Here is an 18,350-nt window from a genome sequence, read left to right on the forward strand (position 1 = left end):
GGTGTAGGTTAGTAGTTAAGATACTTGCCTTCCATTCCCAGGGTGTTGTGTTCAAATCCTTTTACAGCACAGGATTTTTTCTCACGACTAGTCCCAAAGCCTCACAATGAGACATACAAATCACAATAATTATTATTAAGATTACTTACCTTATGACAAATATATTGTACATTAAATAGTTAACATGCTTTTCTAATTATTGATTTAAGATGATGTACTCTACCTATTTAGATTAACTGCCATGCTGTACATAACAAATTCAAATATAATATAACTACGGATGTTTATCTATAAACACTCACACATCTCAAGAACAATAGGCGAGTTATGCTTACTACTTAGCGACACAAATACCAATTTACCCACCTTCTAACAAAATCTTCATTCCATATCTACTATAAAGTTACTACAAATTTAATCACTCTGACCACTAAAGTTGGCAAATGTCAAAATTACTTTGTTGCTCAACATTAATCAGATTCAGAAAATAGATTTAACATGACAAGTTGTACATTTATTAAGAAGTGACAGAAAATACATACTCCCGTTACGTGTGAAACTTCACGGTCGATTGCCTTCTGGCTGTTTCTAAATCGTTTATTAAGAGTCTCATATGGCACCTGAAATTTAAGAATATACAAATCAGTAGTGATGTTGGTAGTCAATAACCTGGATAGATACTTACCTGGATAAACGAACTCTTATTTTAAAAATAAAATGGAACAGTAGGCCCAATGCATAAACCTCTCTGAAATCCTTAACACTTCCTGATTCTTATTTTCTCTCTTATTCTGTTCCATTTCATTTTTGAGGGGTGTTTTCATTTGAGAGAGAATAGGCAATCAGAAATTTTATCCCGATAAGAATTCATGAAATTGACAATAATAGTAACAAATTAATTTTTTGAAACAAAATTTAAATAATATAAATAAGTAGCATAAATAATCAGATCTGTTTATCCTATAGTCACATAAATATGGAATTAAATATAAACACCATGCATAAATGTATCAATTCTGTCTTAAAAAATTAAAAATTTAAATAATCCAACCATCTCAATCTCGCAAATTTGATCAAAGTTATAAATTGAAAAGCTGATTTTATAAAAGCTATATTCTTATACTTTGACCAAGATGGAGGGATCATCTACTTTGGTCAATTTGTACTTACTGTTTGCACTTGGATTCTTAAATAGGCTGTAGGTTTTAAGATAGTGTGGTCAATGTAATTGATGGTACATTCTGTGAAAATTTCAGCGATGCGTGTGGTATTATTAGAATGCGCTCAGGATTATTTAACCAAGTTGCCCTGTTCGTACTGGATCTCCAGCTCAGTAAAACCCATACTGTTATGTATTCTTATTGCACTGGGATACGTCAAAATCTAGCCCAAGTTTGCAAAGAAAATCGCTAGGTATATAAGTTCACAGAATTGTAACTACTTCATAATCTATATTTTATATTAGTATTGAAAAATATGCTAAGGCCAAATTTTGGGAGAAATTTGCACGGAAATCTGCACTTATTTCCCGAAATTTGTGGATGCATTTCTGGATGCCAAATTTTTGAGCACACAGGCCATATTTTACAGTCTGGAGTAATACTAATCTGGTTAATTAATATTCGTGTGCATACTTCGCTTGTGTGAATAATGGCCATCCACATAAAAATAACAACTTACTGCCAAGGCTACTATGTTGAAAGAGTGAACAAAGTTGATTGACTTCCATATTATTATATTTGACTGATCAAGACTAACTCACTTGGGTAAACAACGAACCATGTTAAAAAAAGAGGCCTGATGAGTCTTTTATTGTTGCATCATCCTTAGTAACTCCAATTTTAGTCATACTTTTTCTTTTTAAAAAACTTTCAAACCCCACATATACACACGCTCTTTCATAAGGTTTATCGCAAATCACGAAATGTCAATAACAGAGGGTGCACCCCAACAAAGCATGATGGGATTGAAAAATGGGTGAACAACGGCAAAACACACAATATTTATTTATTATAATGGCTAACATAAATGAAATTCAGCATTTTTGAAAAAAAATTGTGATCAGTCAGACGACACCACACCACAACGGTGGTTGCGCAACCGGCACTATTTCCCCTTTTAAATCCCTATATACATTGCGTCTTGATTCGCGATAAGGTCTATTATTGGCAACATATCCAGACGTTTGGACTCTGCCAATTAGAAGTAGAAGAGTAGCAAGTATCTATGCCTAGGCCTAGCCTAGAAGGAGTAGGGCCTAGGCCTACCTAGGCTAGGCAAGGCTAGGCCTAGCCCAATTATTTTTTAAAGTATTTTTTATCTGCGCAGGGGCTCAATCGAAAACTAACTATGTGGCTGGGGCCTAGTTGTCAAAATTGATAGGCCCAGACAGCACAATAGCTTTTTTGTGCCTAGGCGCTATTTCGTTGTTTATTACATGTAGAAAGGCAGGGCGTTAATGTGTTTTGGTTGTGAGACTGAAGTGAAATCGGTGACGATTCAAAACATTTCATAGTTTACGTCGAGCAAAATAATAAAATCTACACAGAACATACACAAGAATATGTTTTCAGTTAGTCATAGGTACCAGCTGTTTAAATTCTTCCTCTTGAGCTGTAAATGACCTAAAATAATCCTGCTTATGATACAAATCATCATTTTATATTACCTTTAAAGTTGAGTGCTCCAGCGCTTTGACGTCCGCCATTTTAATGATTACCAGAGGGCGCTGTAGGGATTTAGCTCATACCATTTATAAACTGAGGGAATGCTATAGACTTGTATCTTACATTTCATTAAAATGCATCATCATAAGAATAGCTATAATAGATTAGGAACATTATTACATGTAAATATATTTATATAAATAGTAAAATGATCAGTCTGTTCTAATTAATGAGCGTAAACATGAATACCGGAACCTTTCACTCAACATTTCAATTGACCCCACACGTCTTCTTTATAATCATGCTACCACCATTAGAGAAGAGACTGTCTGGGATACGCTGTAATCTTCGCTCTATCTTTCTTCTTGACCGGTGGAATTTATGAAAATCGTTGGATTTTTTTTTGTTGGATGTGGTCTCCGATTTTATTCTTGAATTGATGGACACCATTTTGAAGAAATTTGCGGGAAATAATTGGTAGAACAACGCCTCGAAAACGTGGTGCGGTGAAGGTTGGTTTCAGCGCATGCCACACTGGTGCTACCAAACCAATCAAGTAGTATAGTGTGCATAGCGGTGTCTTTGTTTCGCTCAGCTATATTCCTTTATCCAAGGTGAAAAATAGTTTCTTTTGTAAATAGTTTATTTATAAACAGTAAACGGTAGTGGTAATTTACATGTATGTTGTTTTGTTTATAGGAGTCAGTGCTTTTAATATGCATACGCTTACTCGTGTTTGTAAAATATTCCGTTGGGTTTTTACGTGACAGTGACAATGGTGTAAAAAGATTTCGGAATTTGGTTATGTTTGGTGGTATTGGATGTCAATACGAGGCTGCATGCACCGTACGTACATGGTGGACTATGCTTGGGTAGTTATCGTTTTTATTAGTTTTCTGTTCGTTGTGAAATGTGTAGATCTTCTCTCTGGTGCGTGAAATTATTCCAAAAGCAATATCCTCTGAGAGTGGAAGATTTTCTACTATCGATGTTTGTTAATTAGCAAAGCATAAGCATGATTTATTTTTTTGGTAGAGATATAACTTGTGAGTGATACATCGTATGTCCTTGGATGCTAGGCCTTGGTGTGTGTTATTGATTTGCCCTGCCTTGCCAGCTATGAAGTGAAGGCTACTTTTGCATTGACTAATTAAAATCTGAGCTGGTGGTATTGAATTATATTAACTAATTCAGCTATAGAGCAGGCAAAAATATGTTAATTTTTATTTTGGAATAATATTTCCCTACCTTACAAATCCTTAAAAATTGTGATTTACTAGAGTTAATGCAGATATTTTTTTAGGAAATTCTTGCACTGGGTATTATGAAATATATTCATAGGGATAGATTATTTTTTATTTACTTAATATTGAAGCTGTTGGCATTACTAATACATATTGTGAGCAAATTAATTTGAAGGTTTCTGTTGGGTTTTCTCACTTTCCATCTTTTTTGAGAAGTTTTAGCATTGTTTATAGTAGTAAATGTTTGCTTTTCATGTCTTTATAAATTAATAATGTTGTTTGTTATTGCTGCAATTGTTATGTTTATATCCACCACAGGAATAACATATAATATTATTTTAAATATTAACAATAGTACATTATTATTGTTGTTGTTGTAATTATATAGTTATTTATTTCTACATTGTTTATTTTGGTCATCAAATGGTCTGCCTACAATTGTATTGTGTTAATTTGTGTTTTCTTCCATTCTGCTTGACTCATAATCCCAATTTCTTATAATCAAAATGGAAACAACTTCTGTAACAATAGCAGAAAATGTTATTAGTGTGACCTGGTTAAAAATTATTTTTAATGAAAGGTTTCTGTCATAAGAATCATTCAGAAGCTGTTGGCCGCAGGGGGGAACAGTTAGGTTTCCCAACCTCAAGGTCGGAGTTTCAATCCCTCGCTCTACATTTCGCTTGTGTCTTTGAGCAAGGCACTTTATCTCCACCTAAGAGCATCAAAAGAGGACCTGGTGGTGTTCCCTGGATTTGCACTGTTTACCAACAGCAACACTTGTATGCATACAATGACCATTGTAAAGAAGCACTTTTGAAAAAAGACACTCTATGATATAAATAATAATAAAAAAAAAAATATTACTGATCAGAAACATTCACTGTAGGTTGTAAACCTTAAAGTTTGTTTTCTATTTGAATTTTTACTTCATATTCTGAGAAATCAAATTATGCATGATTTGGCTACCAGCTATCTTTGTAAGTGTAAATTTCTATAATTGTGATTCAATACAGAAAAATATTTTTTAAAAACTGTTCTTTTCAGGAAATCTATTTCATGCACTGTAGGGTACTGTAGCGTTCATTGTGCAATTATATTGCATGATTTTACATTATGATTATTGGATCTAAATGTTTCATAGAATTATTGTTTGACCAAATGGAATACAGTAAATCATAACTTAAAAAATATATGTCATTATTGTACAACATAATTGTAGTGTCAAAAAAAATATATTATTTATATTGAATAAAATAACAAGTGAATTTTATTGTTTTATTATTGATCTATTGATCAACCTACTATAAAGGTATTCACACCAAATTCAAATTTCCGGATCGGAAATCCTACCAAAAAGATCAGAAATTTGAATCAGTATGTAAAAATGAGGAAACTAGTGTTCAGTACATCAGAAACGAAGTCCGAATTTGTGTTCAGATCTTAAACCAGGCTAATAACCAGGATTCCTTTTAAAGGTGGTTTTACTTACACTATGGGAACCAACTGTCCAGGGGACACCTATGTGTCCTAGTAAGATTTGGGTGGGGGGGGGAAGGTGTCGGTTTTGGTCAGGGGTAACTTAAACTATGAAAGGATTTTAACAAAATATATGGTAAATTCCATTTTTTGAGGATATTTGATGCAGGTTGTTTACAGCAGGTGGTTTACAGTTAGTTCATCAGAGCAGAGGGGGTGTTCACTCAAAAAGGTTTGCTTGCTGTTTATAGGCCTGTAATTTTAACTGTCCTTTGAAAGTGTATACACATCTCATCATCTTTTTAGTGTCATCTCTTGCTCTGTTCATTGTTTCTAGAAACAATCTGCCTGAAAAACAACCTGACTAACCCATCCGTGACCAGTACCTAAATGCAGAATTTGTGATTGAACAAAAATTAATGAATTTCATACACTATGGATTATACTTTACTAGGTATCTACAGTACAGTAAGAGCCATCTTCATGAATATTTTTTAGAAACTAATAATTTGGACGTCATCCGCAGGTATATTTCATAAACAGTCTACTATAATAACTCATTGTATAGACAATATTTGAGGTCTATACATGTGATTGTGATACACTACTCCAATATTTCTGAGCAACGCTACTCATTGATTGGTACAGCTAATAGCCACCTAGTGTACTCTAGAGTTTACTACCAACAAACTGACCAACTTTTTAACTTAAGATATTTATTTATTGCATTTCAAACTTATATTGACAATTAAATATAATAACTAACATAGAAGCTGTGTTATTTTAGTCTGTTTTTATTCGAAAATTATCATGTTGTGATGATACCTTTATTATGTAGTAGAAAATGCTATGATAAACTGTGGGTCCGAGGGTGCTCGACCACACATTAACGACCGCTTGATTGGTAGTTGCCCTAATGAAGTGGTGTTAAATGTTTCCATAGCGATGTATACTCATTGGCAATGCCAATCACAGAATTAAAAGCTCAGTGATGTTTAAATTTTCAACAGTCATATGAGCATTATTGTGGCCTCCAGAATATTACAAAGAAACAGGTTTGATTGTTACGTTGGCTCAGGACCGCTTCAGGGCCAGCTTCTTAAAATTATGAACGTCCAATAAATTTTAAGCCGGTTCAAAGACGACCTACAGTTAATTTTATCCAGCTTTAATGTCAGCTCGGGTGCTACAATGTGAGCCCTGAACGTAAACCGAACCTGGGTTGCTAAGGTCGCTTTTGGCCTGTTTCTGCTGGAAAGGAATAATCGATTAAAAATTGCTTTTTCGAAAAATTGCTTTTATTCTCGCAGTAGAAACGGGACCAGTTTGAAAAAAGCGATTAAAAAAAATTATTAAAACACGCAATGGATAGCGTGTTTGAACGGCAAATAACCGATTTTGGCTGTGCACCTTTTAGCTGCAACACAAAAAAACGATTATCAGGTGAAATGTCCTCTTGTTCATGTCTTAGGCCTACAAGCTAAAAACATCAACAAATATGATGAGGAGTGAAGAATTCTTTTTGTAATTATTTTGTGGGCGGGGGGGATATTCGGCCTAGGACTCTCCGCTCTTTTGGGCCTACCGTTGTCCTCGTTTGGTCGTCGTTCGTAATTGTGCTGATGAGCAGTATACCAGTGACAATTCACATAAAAGCCTGGCGCAAAGGAGGAAGTGTGAAAATTCGCAGTGTGATCCCGCGCTGAATTAAGTTAATAACTACAGTACAAATAGAACATTCGGCCATAGTTGAGCTGGCCCTGATCTCTAGGAAAATGCCTTCCAGAATTATACAAGGAGATTTAATTCAATATCTTAGTATTATTATAGACCTGGTATTCATAATAATAATACTTTTTGTAATCCATGGCTTTATCTTCATTTCAACATTTTGTTCACATAACAATATATGCTCATTGAATATGGTACTGTAAAAAGTACTGCAGATTTATTATATTGTTATTGTTACTATTAATTGCATTAATTTCTGAGCAGCCATGGACCTGCAGGAAGGCCCCTTGGGGTTCCTATAAAATATTTTGTTAGTCATTGTAAAGCAATGTTTTTCCGGTTCTAATTTGACTAATCTAATTGTCCTCTTGTGCGATTTACTAAACATATTTGTAAATGAAACCTTGCAAAAGTAACGTGTAATTGAAGTTCAGTAAATAACGTAACGTAGCATTACATATACTTGTAACTGGTTTTAAATTAAGAATTCTACAATCTATTCATTAAATAACAGCCCTGATTTAGTTCGAAAGTTTTAAGCATTTTTATTTCACACAATCATTTTTTCTAATTCACAAATTGGTAAAAAATACTTTAAAAACACATCTCATCTATTATTTTTTGGAGAAAAAAAATTATTATGCAATTGACAGTCAAACACTTCTTTAGGTTTTACTGCTAATCATTTATACAATGAAATTTACAAGATATTACTGTATACCAAAGTGGTAGACTTACTTAATATTATACAGTAAAAATAAAATGTTTATCTTGACAAATTGCCTTTTAAAGGAATTTTTAAAATCATAGTGGAAATGCCTTCATTCCCTATTGGACTTTTCCCATTCTTGAATGAATGATTCTTGGTAAATTTATTATAACTGAAATTCGAGAAATTGAATTGTTGGTGACAAAGAAAATCCTTGAAGTGCACCATAAAGATATTAGGTCATTTATTGAATTTTGTTTGATTGTTGTCTGACGTTAATAATATGATTCTTTTAAGCATCAGAAAGTAGGCTTAAGGAAATCAAGTTTTTTCGGAAGTGGGACATAGAAACCACTCACCGTGCAAAATATTTATTGTTCTGAAAATCTTTTGTTTTGGTCTCCTTCCATTGATCATGTTCATTTAGAATGGCTGATTTTAAAAATTGAACAAAATCATTAACACTAGGTTATTAAACTACTTTCTAACTACTGCTGGTAATATTGAAACATATCCTGCCTTTAATGCTCATTCCACCTTGAAGGTATCCATACAGTACAATGCTAATTATTTAAGTAAAGCCTGCATAATTATTTGGACAAGTACCCAATAGAAGATACAGTAGTTGTACAACAGGTCAGGAAAAGATAGAGGAACTATAAATTGTAATGTGTTTTTAGGCAAGACTTGTTTAGTGTATTTTATTGTGAAAGAACTTTGAGAGCAATTTTTTACTTCAGCGAGTGCGATAATAGGCCAAAAATTAAATTCTATGTTTTATTTCAAATAATAATTTGCGGACCGCACAAATTTGCGAATTGAGGTGCCAGTATACAAAAGTTTTGTTTAGTACATAGGCAATACACTAGACTACTGATTCCAAGTGTAAGAAAAATAAAGTTTAAAATGTATTCTGTAAGTACAGTTCTCTCTCCAATTAAAGACCCCTCCAATGAAAGACCACCTCCAATTACATTTATAAAACATTTTTCTCTGGCCCCAGATGATTACCAATCTTTTATAAGATGATTATTTTTCTAATTGAAGACCAAAATGAACATGTAAACCTTGGTCACTAATGTTGTCTTTAATTGGAGGGAGACTTGATAATTATTTCAGTCAAAATACATACAGTAAAAATTACTAAGAATTTCACATTCTAGTAAAAGTATATTGTAATTGATGATTACCGGATGCTTTCAAAGAACTCCAGCATTAGTAAATTGTAACATGTTTTCAACATGTATTTTATGGTTTTATAGAAAGCATGTAAAATATTATCACTATTTAATACATGCTGACTTGGTGGTCACAGTGCAATCATGTGTCATTGTGCTTATTGATGGCCAAAAGCCAAGAGGTTTCTGATTGTGTGCAGTACAGTGCGACTCTTCTTGCATTGTGTATGTGAAAGTGGTAGTTGTTTCACATAAACAGTCACTTGAATATCTGTTTGGTAGTCAGTATTCTGTGTCAATTATGCAGCGAATTTAACTATTTACTGAACTATCAGTACTTTTTACACTTACTGCGTAGTAACACATGAGTGTAAAATGGAAATAGGATTTAATGGAGATGGGTTCAGGATGGGTGTCCATCCAATTGCAGGGGTTTCAATTTGGTAAAAATTCCTTGTGTGCGGTCTGGTTAATAAGCTTCCTTAACTCATTTAATTTTATTTTGCTGTGCATGGTAATAACCATCAGCACTGACTTTTGCGGTAGATGGGATATTTACTGAAGAGGCTTTCTTGCTTGCAAGAGTGTGAGCAGCCGTCCCATTTTCGAGGAGACTCCTTTGATTTCCGTGAGACTGGGGACCCCTGCAATTGGCTGGGGCCAGAAAGTGCCACTAGCAACTACTACAGTAACAAGATCGTTAGGATTTTTTATTATGAATGCGTTGTATTTTGATGCAAACATGAATGAGGCCTGTGTGTGAGCTACCTGATTTCAGGTTGTTTGTTTCACCAACACTACAGTACTTACAGGACAATGTAGTTGTTGATGTCGTCCCAATTTCATCATGACAAGGAAATAAAAAACTTTAATAAAAAGGCACAATGAAAAAAATGTGTTAAATTCTTTTAAATATTAAAAATAAATGCGAAGTCTGAGGTCTGAGAGTTTATTTTTCTGTAGTGACGTTTGATTGGTCAGTTGTTAAGCTTGATTGACATTCATCCTATTTCTATTTAACAACAAATATGAAAAGGGTCATATTTTGTTTGGAGACTAATGTAAGACCTGTTAATTTAAAATATTAGGAAAATTACACATTTTGATTCACTTCTTAACACCATTGCTTATTCTGATATAATCGTAGAAGTTCTACATTAAATATCGGTATTGATGATTCAATTCCTTTCTTTTTTTGCAAAAATAGAAATGATTAAATATTATCAAAAAAGGAAGGAAATTGGGTTTGCTTTGTGGCCAAAAACATGCAGGCTACTTGCCATGACCCTGGAACACTTTGACGGATAATGTGTAATGAATTATGATTTATAGTGTTAAGTGAACATTTTATGATAACCATAGATTGTAATCATTTAATTTTATTAGTAAAGATCTTTCATTATGAAGAAATAGGGTCCTCATATTTTTTGGAAGGAATATTTTATGATGATTTATTTAATCGAATTCCACTCGGACTGATCATTCATTATTTTTAATTTTTTCATGATAGCATAAACATATACGCTAGGTGGGGGCACCAGCAATAGCATAAAACATACACAGGGGAAGAGGGGGAGGATTCCACAGTATATTTACTCTTATTAGGGAGCTTTCGATTGCACGATGACGGTAGGACGTAGAACGTAATGACATCGCTAAAATTGATCTGCGCATGCGAGAACGTTAAGGTCACATCGTCGAGTACATTCTGGAATGCAATTTGGCCAAATGCACGTATGCAGAGAATGTGAGGACGGTCACGCATAAGTGATTCCGTTTTAGCGTCGCACAAATCGAAAGCGCCATACTACTATAATTGGGACTGTTAATGACCAGATAGATAATGGGAGTTTTGTTTTGTATTCAATTAAAAAATTTGAAATATTTTGTAGAATCCTATATACTGTATTGTTATATAAACTACTCTTACTAAATTATTTTCTTATATTTTAATGGATTTTACTGTTCATCTTCATATAATTATGTTTCTTTTTCGTAATTACTGTTCTTCGAAAATTATTTTGTTATTTGTACAACATACGTTCTTGTGGAAAGATACCTTCTGAAATAAAGATTTTGTTTTGTTATTATTCTTGCAGTACTGTACAGTGTGATGAATTTTAAGTACAGTGGGTTGGGAAAAGGTTAATGTACAAGTTCTATTTTTAGAATTGAGAAATCCTGGAATTGTCTATTGTGTACAGTAATAGATTTCTTTACACACACCACACACACAATATTTGGATGCTGCTATAAGTCTTAATTTTCAAATTAGCAATATTTTTTTTCAAAGTGGAAAGAAATTACTTTAAATAATTATTGTTAAAGCGTTTAGTGAGTAGATTCTTCATGATACATTGAAATAAATTTGGTCTAGAAAATTTACATGGACTACTGTATGAATTATGTCAATGGACATGTTCTTTAATTTTGAGTATATTTAAGTATAAAATGTTTTGTTCTGTAAATGGCGTGCTCCTTGCTGTAAGATTTGAATTAAAATAAAATAAAATAAAAATTGAAAAAAAATTAAAATTAAAATGGGTTACACTACAGATACATCGTAATTTTTAAAAATAGAAATGCTTTCAAGAAAAACAAAGTAGTTATTTTGTGAAGAAAATCACCATTTGACTATAAATACAATTTGTTAATTAAGTTGGTTTTTTTTAAATCTCTTTATCTTTAATTTTCTTGTAAGATCATTTTACATTTTGTTCATTTTATGTATATTGTATGGACGCACCACCTTGCTAGGTGTGTGCCACTGATCTAAAAGTGAGTTCCAATAAATACAAAATACAAGCAAGTGCAGTATGTTTACAAAAGTTTGTCAGATTGATGATGAGTAACATTTATATGGAGACAGCATAATAGATTTTAGACTTTATTTTTCGTTTTGCCTACTGTAGCTTCCTCATGAAATAAATTAAAATAACAAAAAGAAGCTTTTTGTTAAAGTCAACTGTATTTCTGATGATTAGTCATTTTAGGGTACAGCTTTGTATGTCATTTTTGGGAGATATTATCTGAATATGAATTCTCCAAAATACCCCGCCATTGTTATTGCTGTCGTCATTGATAATATGTCAGTGACGGTCGATTTCAGAAGACGATGACTAAATAGAACATTAACAGTAAAAGATATATATTGTCTGTGGTGAAATATAGAAAAAAAGCTCTAAAAATTCAATAAAAGAATTAGTTAAGTTATTTGCTTCCAGTGTACCAAAAACCAAAACCAAAATAAACGAAAATAATTTAGTTTTCCTTAAATTGATTGCCTATCAATTTAAAGATCTCTGCAACATAGGAAAGTCAATGTTATTCATATTTATAGTTCATATTTATATCTTATAGTGCGATAGAAATTCATTTTTTGTTGTAATTTGCAATTGTAAACTAATAGATTATTTTACAGAGTATTAAAAGAATTTAAATATGAATATATTAGTCACCTGCATTCATAGATGATTAGTCATCATATCAAATATATGTTCTAGCTCCTTCGTGGTATAATTTTGTAATTATTTTTTATTAAAAGAAAGTTACGATACATTATTTTGCTAGTATGAGTCGTTTCTATCTGAATATGAATTCTCTGAAATACCCCATTGGGGGTGTAAGTAATGCAGTAAATATTTGTGGGTATTGTTGTAGGCCGTTAATTTCTAATGCATACCACCAATACAACTTTTTGTTTGTCTGGCTAGGCCCCTGGGCATATGGATTTCTGTGCAGCATTCCGATGCATACGCCTCCTCATGGATGGTAGAAAGCAGCGGCTAGCATCATAAGCTGCCGAGACTTATCTGCATAATATCCAGGTCAATGTGCCACTCCCCATCAACATGAATCAACACCATTGCATTGTTGGTATTATTCCATGGTGCATGCAAATTGCATTCACAAGTATAACCACCACTTAATCAGTGGTTTAATGTGTTATTGATAAAATTCAATCTACAATATTATAAATACGTATTGTACCATTACTATTTGGGTTTTCCCATAATCTTGATATTATGAACAGAAAATAATTGTTGTAAGAATGTTGTTATATACAATCTATCGTGTAGTTGGAAAAGATCTATTTCTAATATAGATTGAATCTCTTCGACTTTGAGTAAAATAATTCAAAATAAGGTGAAACATACAAAAAATAATTATATCTAGAGTATTATATTGTTCAAAATGGTTATGGATTTAATAATTTTTAAGTTTATAAAACTATGTTAATTTTATGTATTATTTCTCAATATCAACTATTAATATATCTTTGCATTTAATTAATAATTCAAATTAAATTGTTATTAATTATATCTACAGTATATATTTCAACATGATATGGATTTAATAATTTATAAGTTTATAAAAATATGTTAATTTTATGTAATAATTCTAGTTGTCTCTGATACAAATTGCTCTTATATCCACTGTTTATATAACAGATTTCAAATCATATACAAATATTATTAAGTATCCTTATAGTAAGTCTATAATTTGAAATTTACAAATTTAGACAAATTATATACTTAAAATGATATAATGTTTAATTTCATTAAATTATTGACTTCATATTCTATTAAAATTCCTACTTTGATGGATTTATAGAGTAATCGATTTGAATGATTTATTGAATGATTGATTGATAGACGGATTATAACTTGATAGTCAAGATGTACTATTAGTAGAACACATGTTTTTCATCAGAAAGCTAATTACTATTACTAAAAATGCATTAAACATACATCTTTAATTAACACCAATGGAGGTGTACTGTATCTTCATACAAAAGTCATGTGATTGAACATATAATAATTTAAGCTGCAGTTGTTGGTTTGTAATTCATAAGTTATAATCCATCATTTTAATTGTAGGTTTTGATTCGATCTTTACTAACATTCCAATATAAAGTTTTGCCTAGTTTCTGGTTTCTACTGTGATTGATGTCTAGACATTTTTAAGCCCTGTAAAGTATGCTAATAAATGAAGGTCAGTCCTTACTGTACATCTCTTTTTCCCATTTTTTTAATGGTGGTAATGATTTTGTATGTAGGTTATCATAATTTTTATCAATTTTAACTATGCCTCATTGAATATGGTTAAAATTTTAGAAATAATGTTATTTTATTAAAGTAGTTCTCAGAGTATAATCCCACCCCCCATGAACGCGAACTTGGCCTGATTTTAGGGGGTGGGATTATCCCCCGGGGATTCCCATGTGCATGAACAGAACGAAAATGACGATCGTTTTGCGAGGTTGCTGAAGCATTAGAAAAACTTACAATTCAATGGCCCATTACAATTCAATGGCCTATCTAAAACTATATTCTGGTGAAGAAATCAGAGTTTACTCGAACATCAAAGTAGGCCTAAGCGATTTTGTGAAACTTCTTGAAGGAACTCGTTTGTTTCATGAAAAATTGATCCAAATAGTAAAGGCTAAATTGAAAATAGGTGAAATAAAAAAAAAAAACTAAATATAAATTGAAATAATATTTAATGTAATGTAACACTAACCAAATACAATGTTAATATTATTAAAAATAAATAAATTTGGATGATTTATGATTAAATAATGATAATAGATCAAAGTGTTAGAGTTGAAAAAAAACCATCTACTTTCCAAAAAGGCAGAAAAATCCATCACCTTTCAAAAATGGCAGCCAATCAATCAATCACTGATCAAACAAGTACTTTGGTTTATCCATTTGTATGAAAAAAAATCTTTTTGAACATTTCCATATTAGGAGAACTAGGTATGAAAAAATATAATATCAAATCCAAAAATAAAATATCTTGTGTACTGTAATACTAAACTATGTAGTTGAAATGCAATACTAAAATAGTATACATAGATTTAATGTAGTCGGTGCATGTACTGTACATATTTGCGGTATTTATGAATACTCCTTTGTGTCTGTATAATGAAAGTATCTACCAACACACAGGTTCTCCCAGGCCAGTACATTCCACAGTGTTAAGTTGTTTTTAGTTGCTGGTAAACTGATCATTTTTCCCAGGTTAGCTGCAGCTACTTTACTAGTTGGCTTTCAAGCTCACGTATTCGCCAGGTCGCCTATCATCATGTCTTGTTCTCTTTGGTACCAAATTCCTTTTTCAAGCTGGCCTCGGAAGAAAAGCGTGCATTGCATGCAGTGTAATATTTTTTGTGTCGACATGAATGTGTTGCGAACTTAGCAAGTCACCTGTACAAAGCTTCAAACATGGTTTCATTTGACACATTTCTAATTTTAATTTATTCATTCTGTTTACGAGATTGTCTTTGCTACTTATGAAATTGAACTTAATACAAAATGTATCCAAATTAACTAAAAACTAAATTATATTTATTTTATTAAACTTAAAATCTTTATTTTTCATATTAGTCAATAATAATAATAATGATAATGATAATGGTAATAATAATTATAATAATAATAATAATACGATTTATAAAGAAAAATAAGCTAAATATAAATTAACAGGAAATTATTAATTTTTTAAATATATAAAATGTGCTTGTCTTCATAGTTTTTAACGTGACAGCACACTAACGCAGCAGTACATGTCTGGTCAATGATGTTATTATGCATCTTGCTCACTCAAAAGTTAAGTCAGAACATTGAAACACATACTTTAATGTTCTTATTAACATTCTAAGTTCGTACAATGGAATGGTAATTTTGCATGATCAGTTCTTGGGCATTGCTTTCATTTGGCGACTTGAATCCATTGGAGTTATTTCCTTAGTGGTACTAAATAGGTCCTTATTAGTTATGTACATATTTATTGGTAATGTTCACATGAATTCATGTGCTGAGACTTACAAGTTGTTTAAGGACGTCTTTATCTGGTTGTTTGTTTAGTATGCTAAGACAGTCGGTGATGAAAAGTTGCAGGCAAGCTATCAATATATGAATAATTTGTATTGATAGGTCCAATGATTGATGAATAGGTCTCATTCCTATTTGGAACCTCTGCTTATCAGTAGTAATAAATTAGTAATGTGGTACTTAATACTCATGCTACATGTGGTACTTAATACTCATGCTACATGTGGCACAGATAAGAGGGATTGTGTCAGAAGAAGGGAAAGGATTGGTAGATGGGGGTCAGATTCAGTTACAGATATTCAACATGGAAGTTCAATTGTAGACAAGTAATTGGCCATCTATATAAAGTCAGGTACAAGTATCTCCAAACTTAGCCAATTTTTTTTGTCCAAAGGAGGTTGGTTTATGCTCCAGGAAATAATATTGCACTTGAATACTAATGTTACCAGTTGTTAGTTCCGATAAATACTATGCAAAACATTAATTTTCACATTTTTTATTTTTCTATTTATAGATAGGTCTTCTACTGAGTCATGCCGACAACATGCGGTTTTCCTAATTGCAAGTTTCGTTCACGTTACAAGGGAACTGACGATCCCCGCCATTTTTATCGCGTCCCGAAAAGACCATCTGTTTTGCGTGAGAAGTGGTTGGAAGCTATTGGCCGAACAGAGGAGACAATTGTTGGGCAGGTAGAATAAAAATGAAACAACATTGAGAATGGATAATTTTTGACTTCATGAAAATGTTTGCGTCTTGTTTTGTTGAATGTTTCCTTCAAATGTGGTAGTGTCCAATCCAAGCTTATGTACAAACATTAGTAAAATGTAAAACAAAGTCTAACATGTTTGTCAAAAATAGAGATCCACAATGTAATTAACGTGATCAATTCAGTAGAGTTAAAAACAAAAACCAACAAAAGTCCCTGGTGAAAATCTTTACAAAAAAGTTTGGCCACCATTTTCACACAGGAAGTGCCACAAAAACATTTGTCTCAGGTGGGCAAAGTGTGGCCTGACGTCAACTTTGTTGCGGCTCTGCGAAAATAAATTAAAACTCCTATGTATGCATCCCCTTTCCCCAATATCCTGCCTGATCTGGTCCCCACGTTGAACACCCACTGTATAAAAAGAATTAAAATATAAAGCAAAAATAAAATATCTGTAAGAATACTTGGACATAAAAAATACTAAAGGTATTAAAATCTTGATACATTGTAGTGTGTGATATGGTGTGGACACTGCCAGTATGTCACATGTTATTTTTGATAGATGGTCAATGTGGCAATAATAATTTCTTCAAATAATATCTGCATGTTGCATGTACAGTATATATCCTTGCTTGCTCATTGATGTGTTTGTACTCATTAGCTTGTCATCATACACTGACTCCATGCACCAACATCCTAACAACAATGTAGGTTGTAAGCCATGAATTTTTGGAATCACATTCACTAATAAATAAACTGCACAAATGCCTCTTGACAGAAAAGGGTCACATGCTTTGCTTAGGTTAGTGCTGACCTACATGTGTTCGATTTCCTGTGCAGCACATCTCTTAATTTTCCTACTTGTATCATGGGTTTGGTAAGAAAGCTGTATTCCTGGTAAATGGGTAATAATGTTTTCAACATCGCTCCAACAATTTAATAAACATGACTGTTTTATCCACAGATTATCCTTATTATCTCTTAACAGTGTCAACTATTTTATTTTTCAACTAATGTCTCTAACAAAAGTAGGATCATGATTTGATTTAGTGATTTAATAAAATATAAAAGTGATAGAACATTTTTTTTACTATCAAAACAGTTTAAACCCTCTATGAAACTAGCCCAGATGTAGTTTGTTTTAAGTAGATTCTAGAGGGCAGGCTTTATGGACCAGCTGAAAATCTGCCATATCAACCACATAGCTATTTAGCTGGTGCTTCAGAGAGATACTTACCAGTATGTTAAAAAGGATCGGACATAATCTACAATACATTTGGGTTGAGCTGTGGTATCGAGGTTGAGATGCACACTTTATCTCTGGGTTCATTCCTTTGAAATATGCCATACTTTTTATTAAAGTTGGCATAAATAAATTTTAAAAGGGATATGTAAAGCATTGATTACCTAAATAAAAATTTTATTTGTGATGATTGACTTAATATTAACTGCCAAACTGGTATTAATGTTGTTTAAATGATATTTATTACTAATAATTTTATATTGAAATATTGCATTTTGGAGTGAGGGAATTATAATTATAAAACAAAGTAATTTTAATTTAAAAATATTATTAAAATTAGTTGTTGTTTTGAGATGCAACTTGAATAATGTCCATTGAAGACATTTAATAATGTTAGTTGAATATTGCTGATTTCTTGTCTAATTTTTTTATATTAAGAATGAGTACCAGCATATGTTTTTGAAATGTAATATCAGATTGTAATAATAGAGAAGAATATGTTCAAGGTCTAATATAGTGCAATATCAATTTATGTAATAAGGTAATATTAAA

General features: G+C 32.1%; 2 protein-coding genes across 5 annotated transcripts in view; one reads left to right on the forward strand and one right to left on the reverse strand.

Annotated features, from left to right (window-relative positions):
- The window catches only part of LOC117113989 (E3 ubiquitin-protein transferase MAEA-like), a gene marked incomplete at its 3' end in the record, with an annotated part of 59,027 nt that extends 56,288 nt beyond the window's left edge, over positions 1–2,739 (reverse strand). The window contains 2 exon segments of the mRNA XM_033257497.1: positions 543–620; positions 2,669–2,739. Of these exon segments, the coding sequence (XP_033113388.1) occupies positions 543–620; positions 2,669–2,707 (117 nt within the window). The 5' untranslated portion in view covers positions 2,708–2,739.
- A 146-nt stretch (positions 2,740–2,885) lies between these two features.
- The window catches only part of LOC117113988 (C-terminal-binding protein 1-like), a 68,528-nt gene continuing 53,063 nt past the window's right edge, over positions 2,886–18,350 (forward strand). For 2 of the 4 annotated variants that reach the window (XM_033257493.1, XM_033257495.1), the window contains exons 1-2: positions 2,886–3,280; positions 16,361–16,538. In XM_033257493.1, the coding sequence (XP_033113384.1) occupies positions 16,380–16,538 (159 nt within the window). In that variant the 5' untranslated portion in view covers positions 2,886–3,280; positions 16,361–16,379. Of the gene's footprint in view, positions 3,281–16,360; positions 16,539–18,350 lie in introns of those variants that run through there. The other 2 variants (XM_033257494.1, XM_033257496.1) reach the window with 2 other exon arrangements.

Source organism: Anneissia japonica, unplaced genomic scaffold (assembly GCF_011630105.1).
Source record: "Anneissia japonica isolate Jap-2015-1 unplaced genomic scaffold, ASM1163010v1 scaffold281_len866295_cov195, whole genome shotgun sequence".
NCBI lineage: Eukaryota > Metazoa > Echinodermata > Crinoidea > Comatulida > Comatulidae > Anneissia > Anneissia japonica.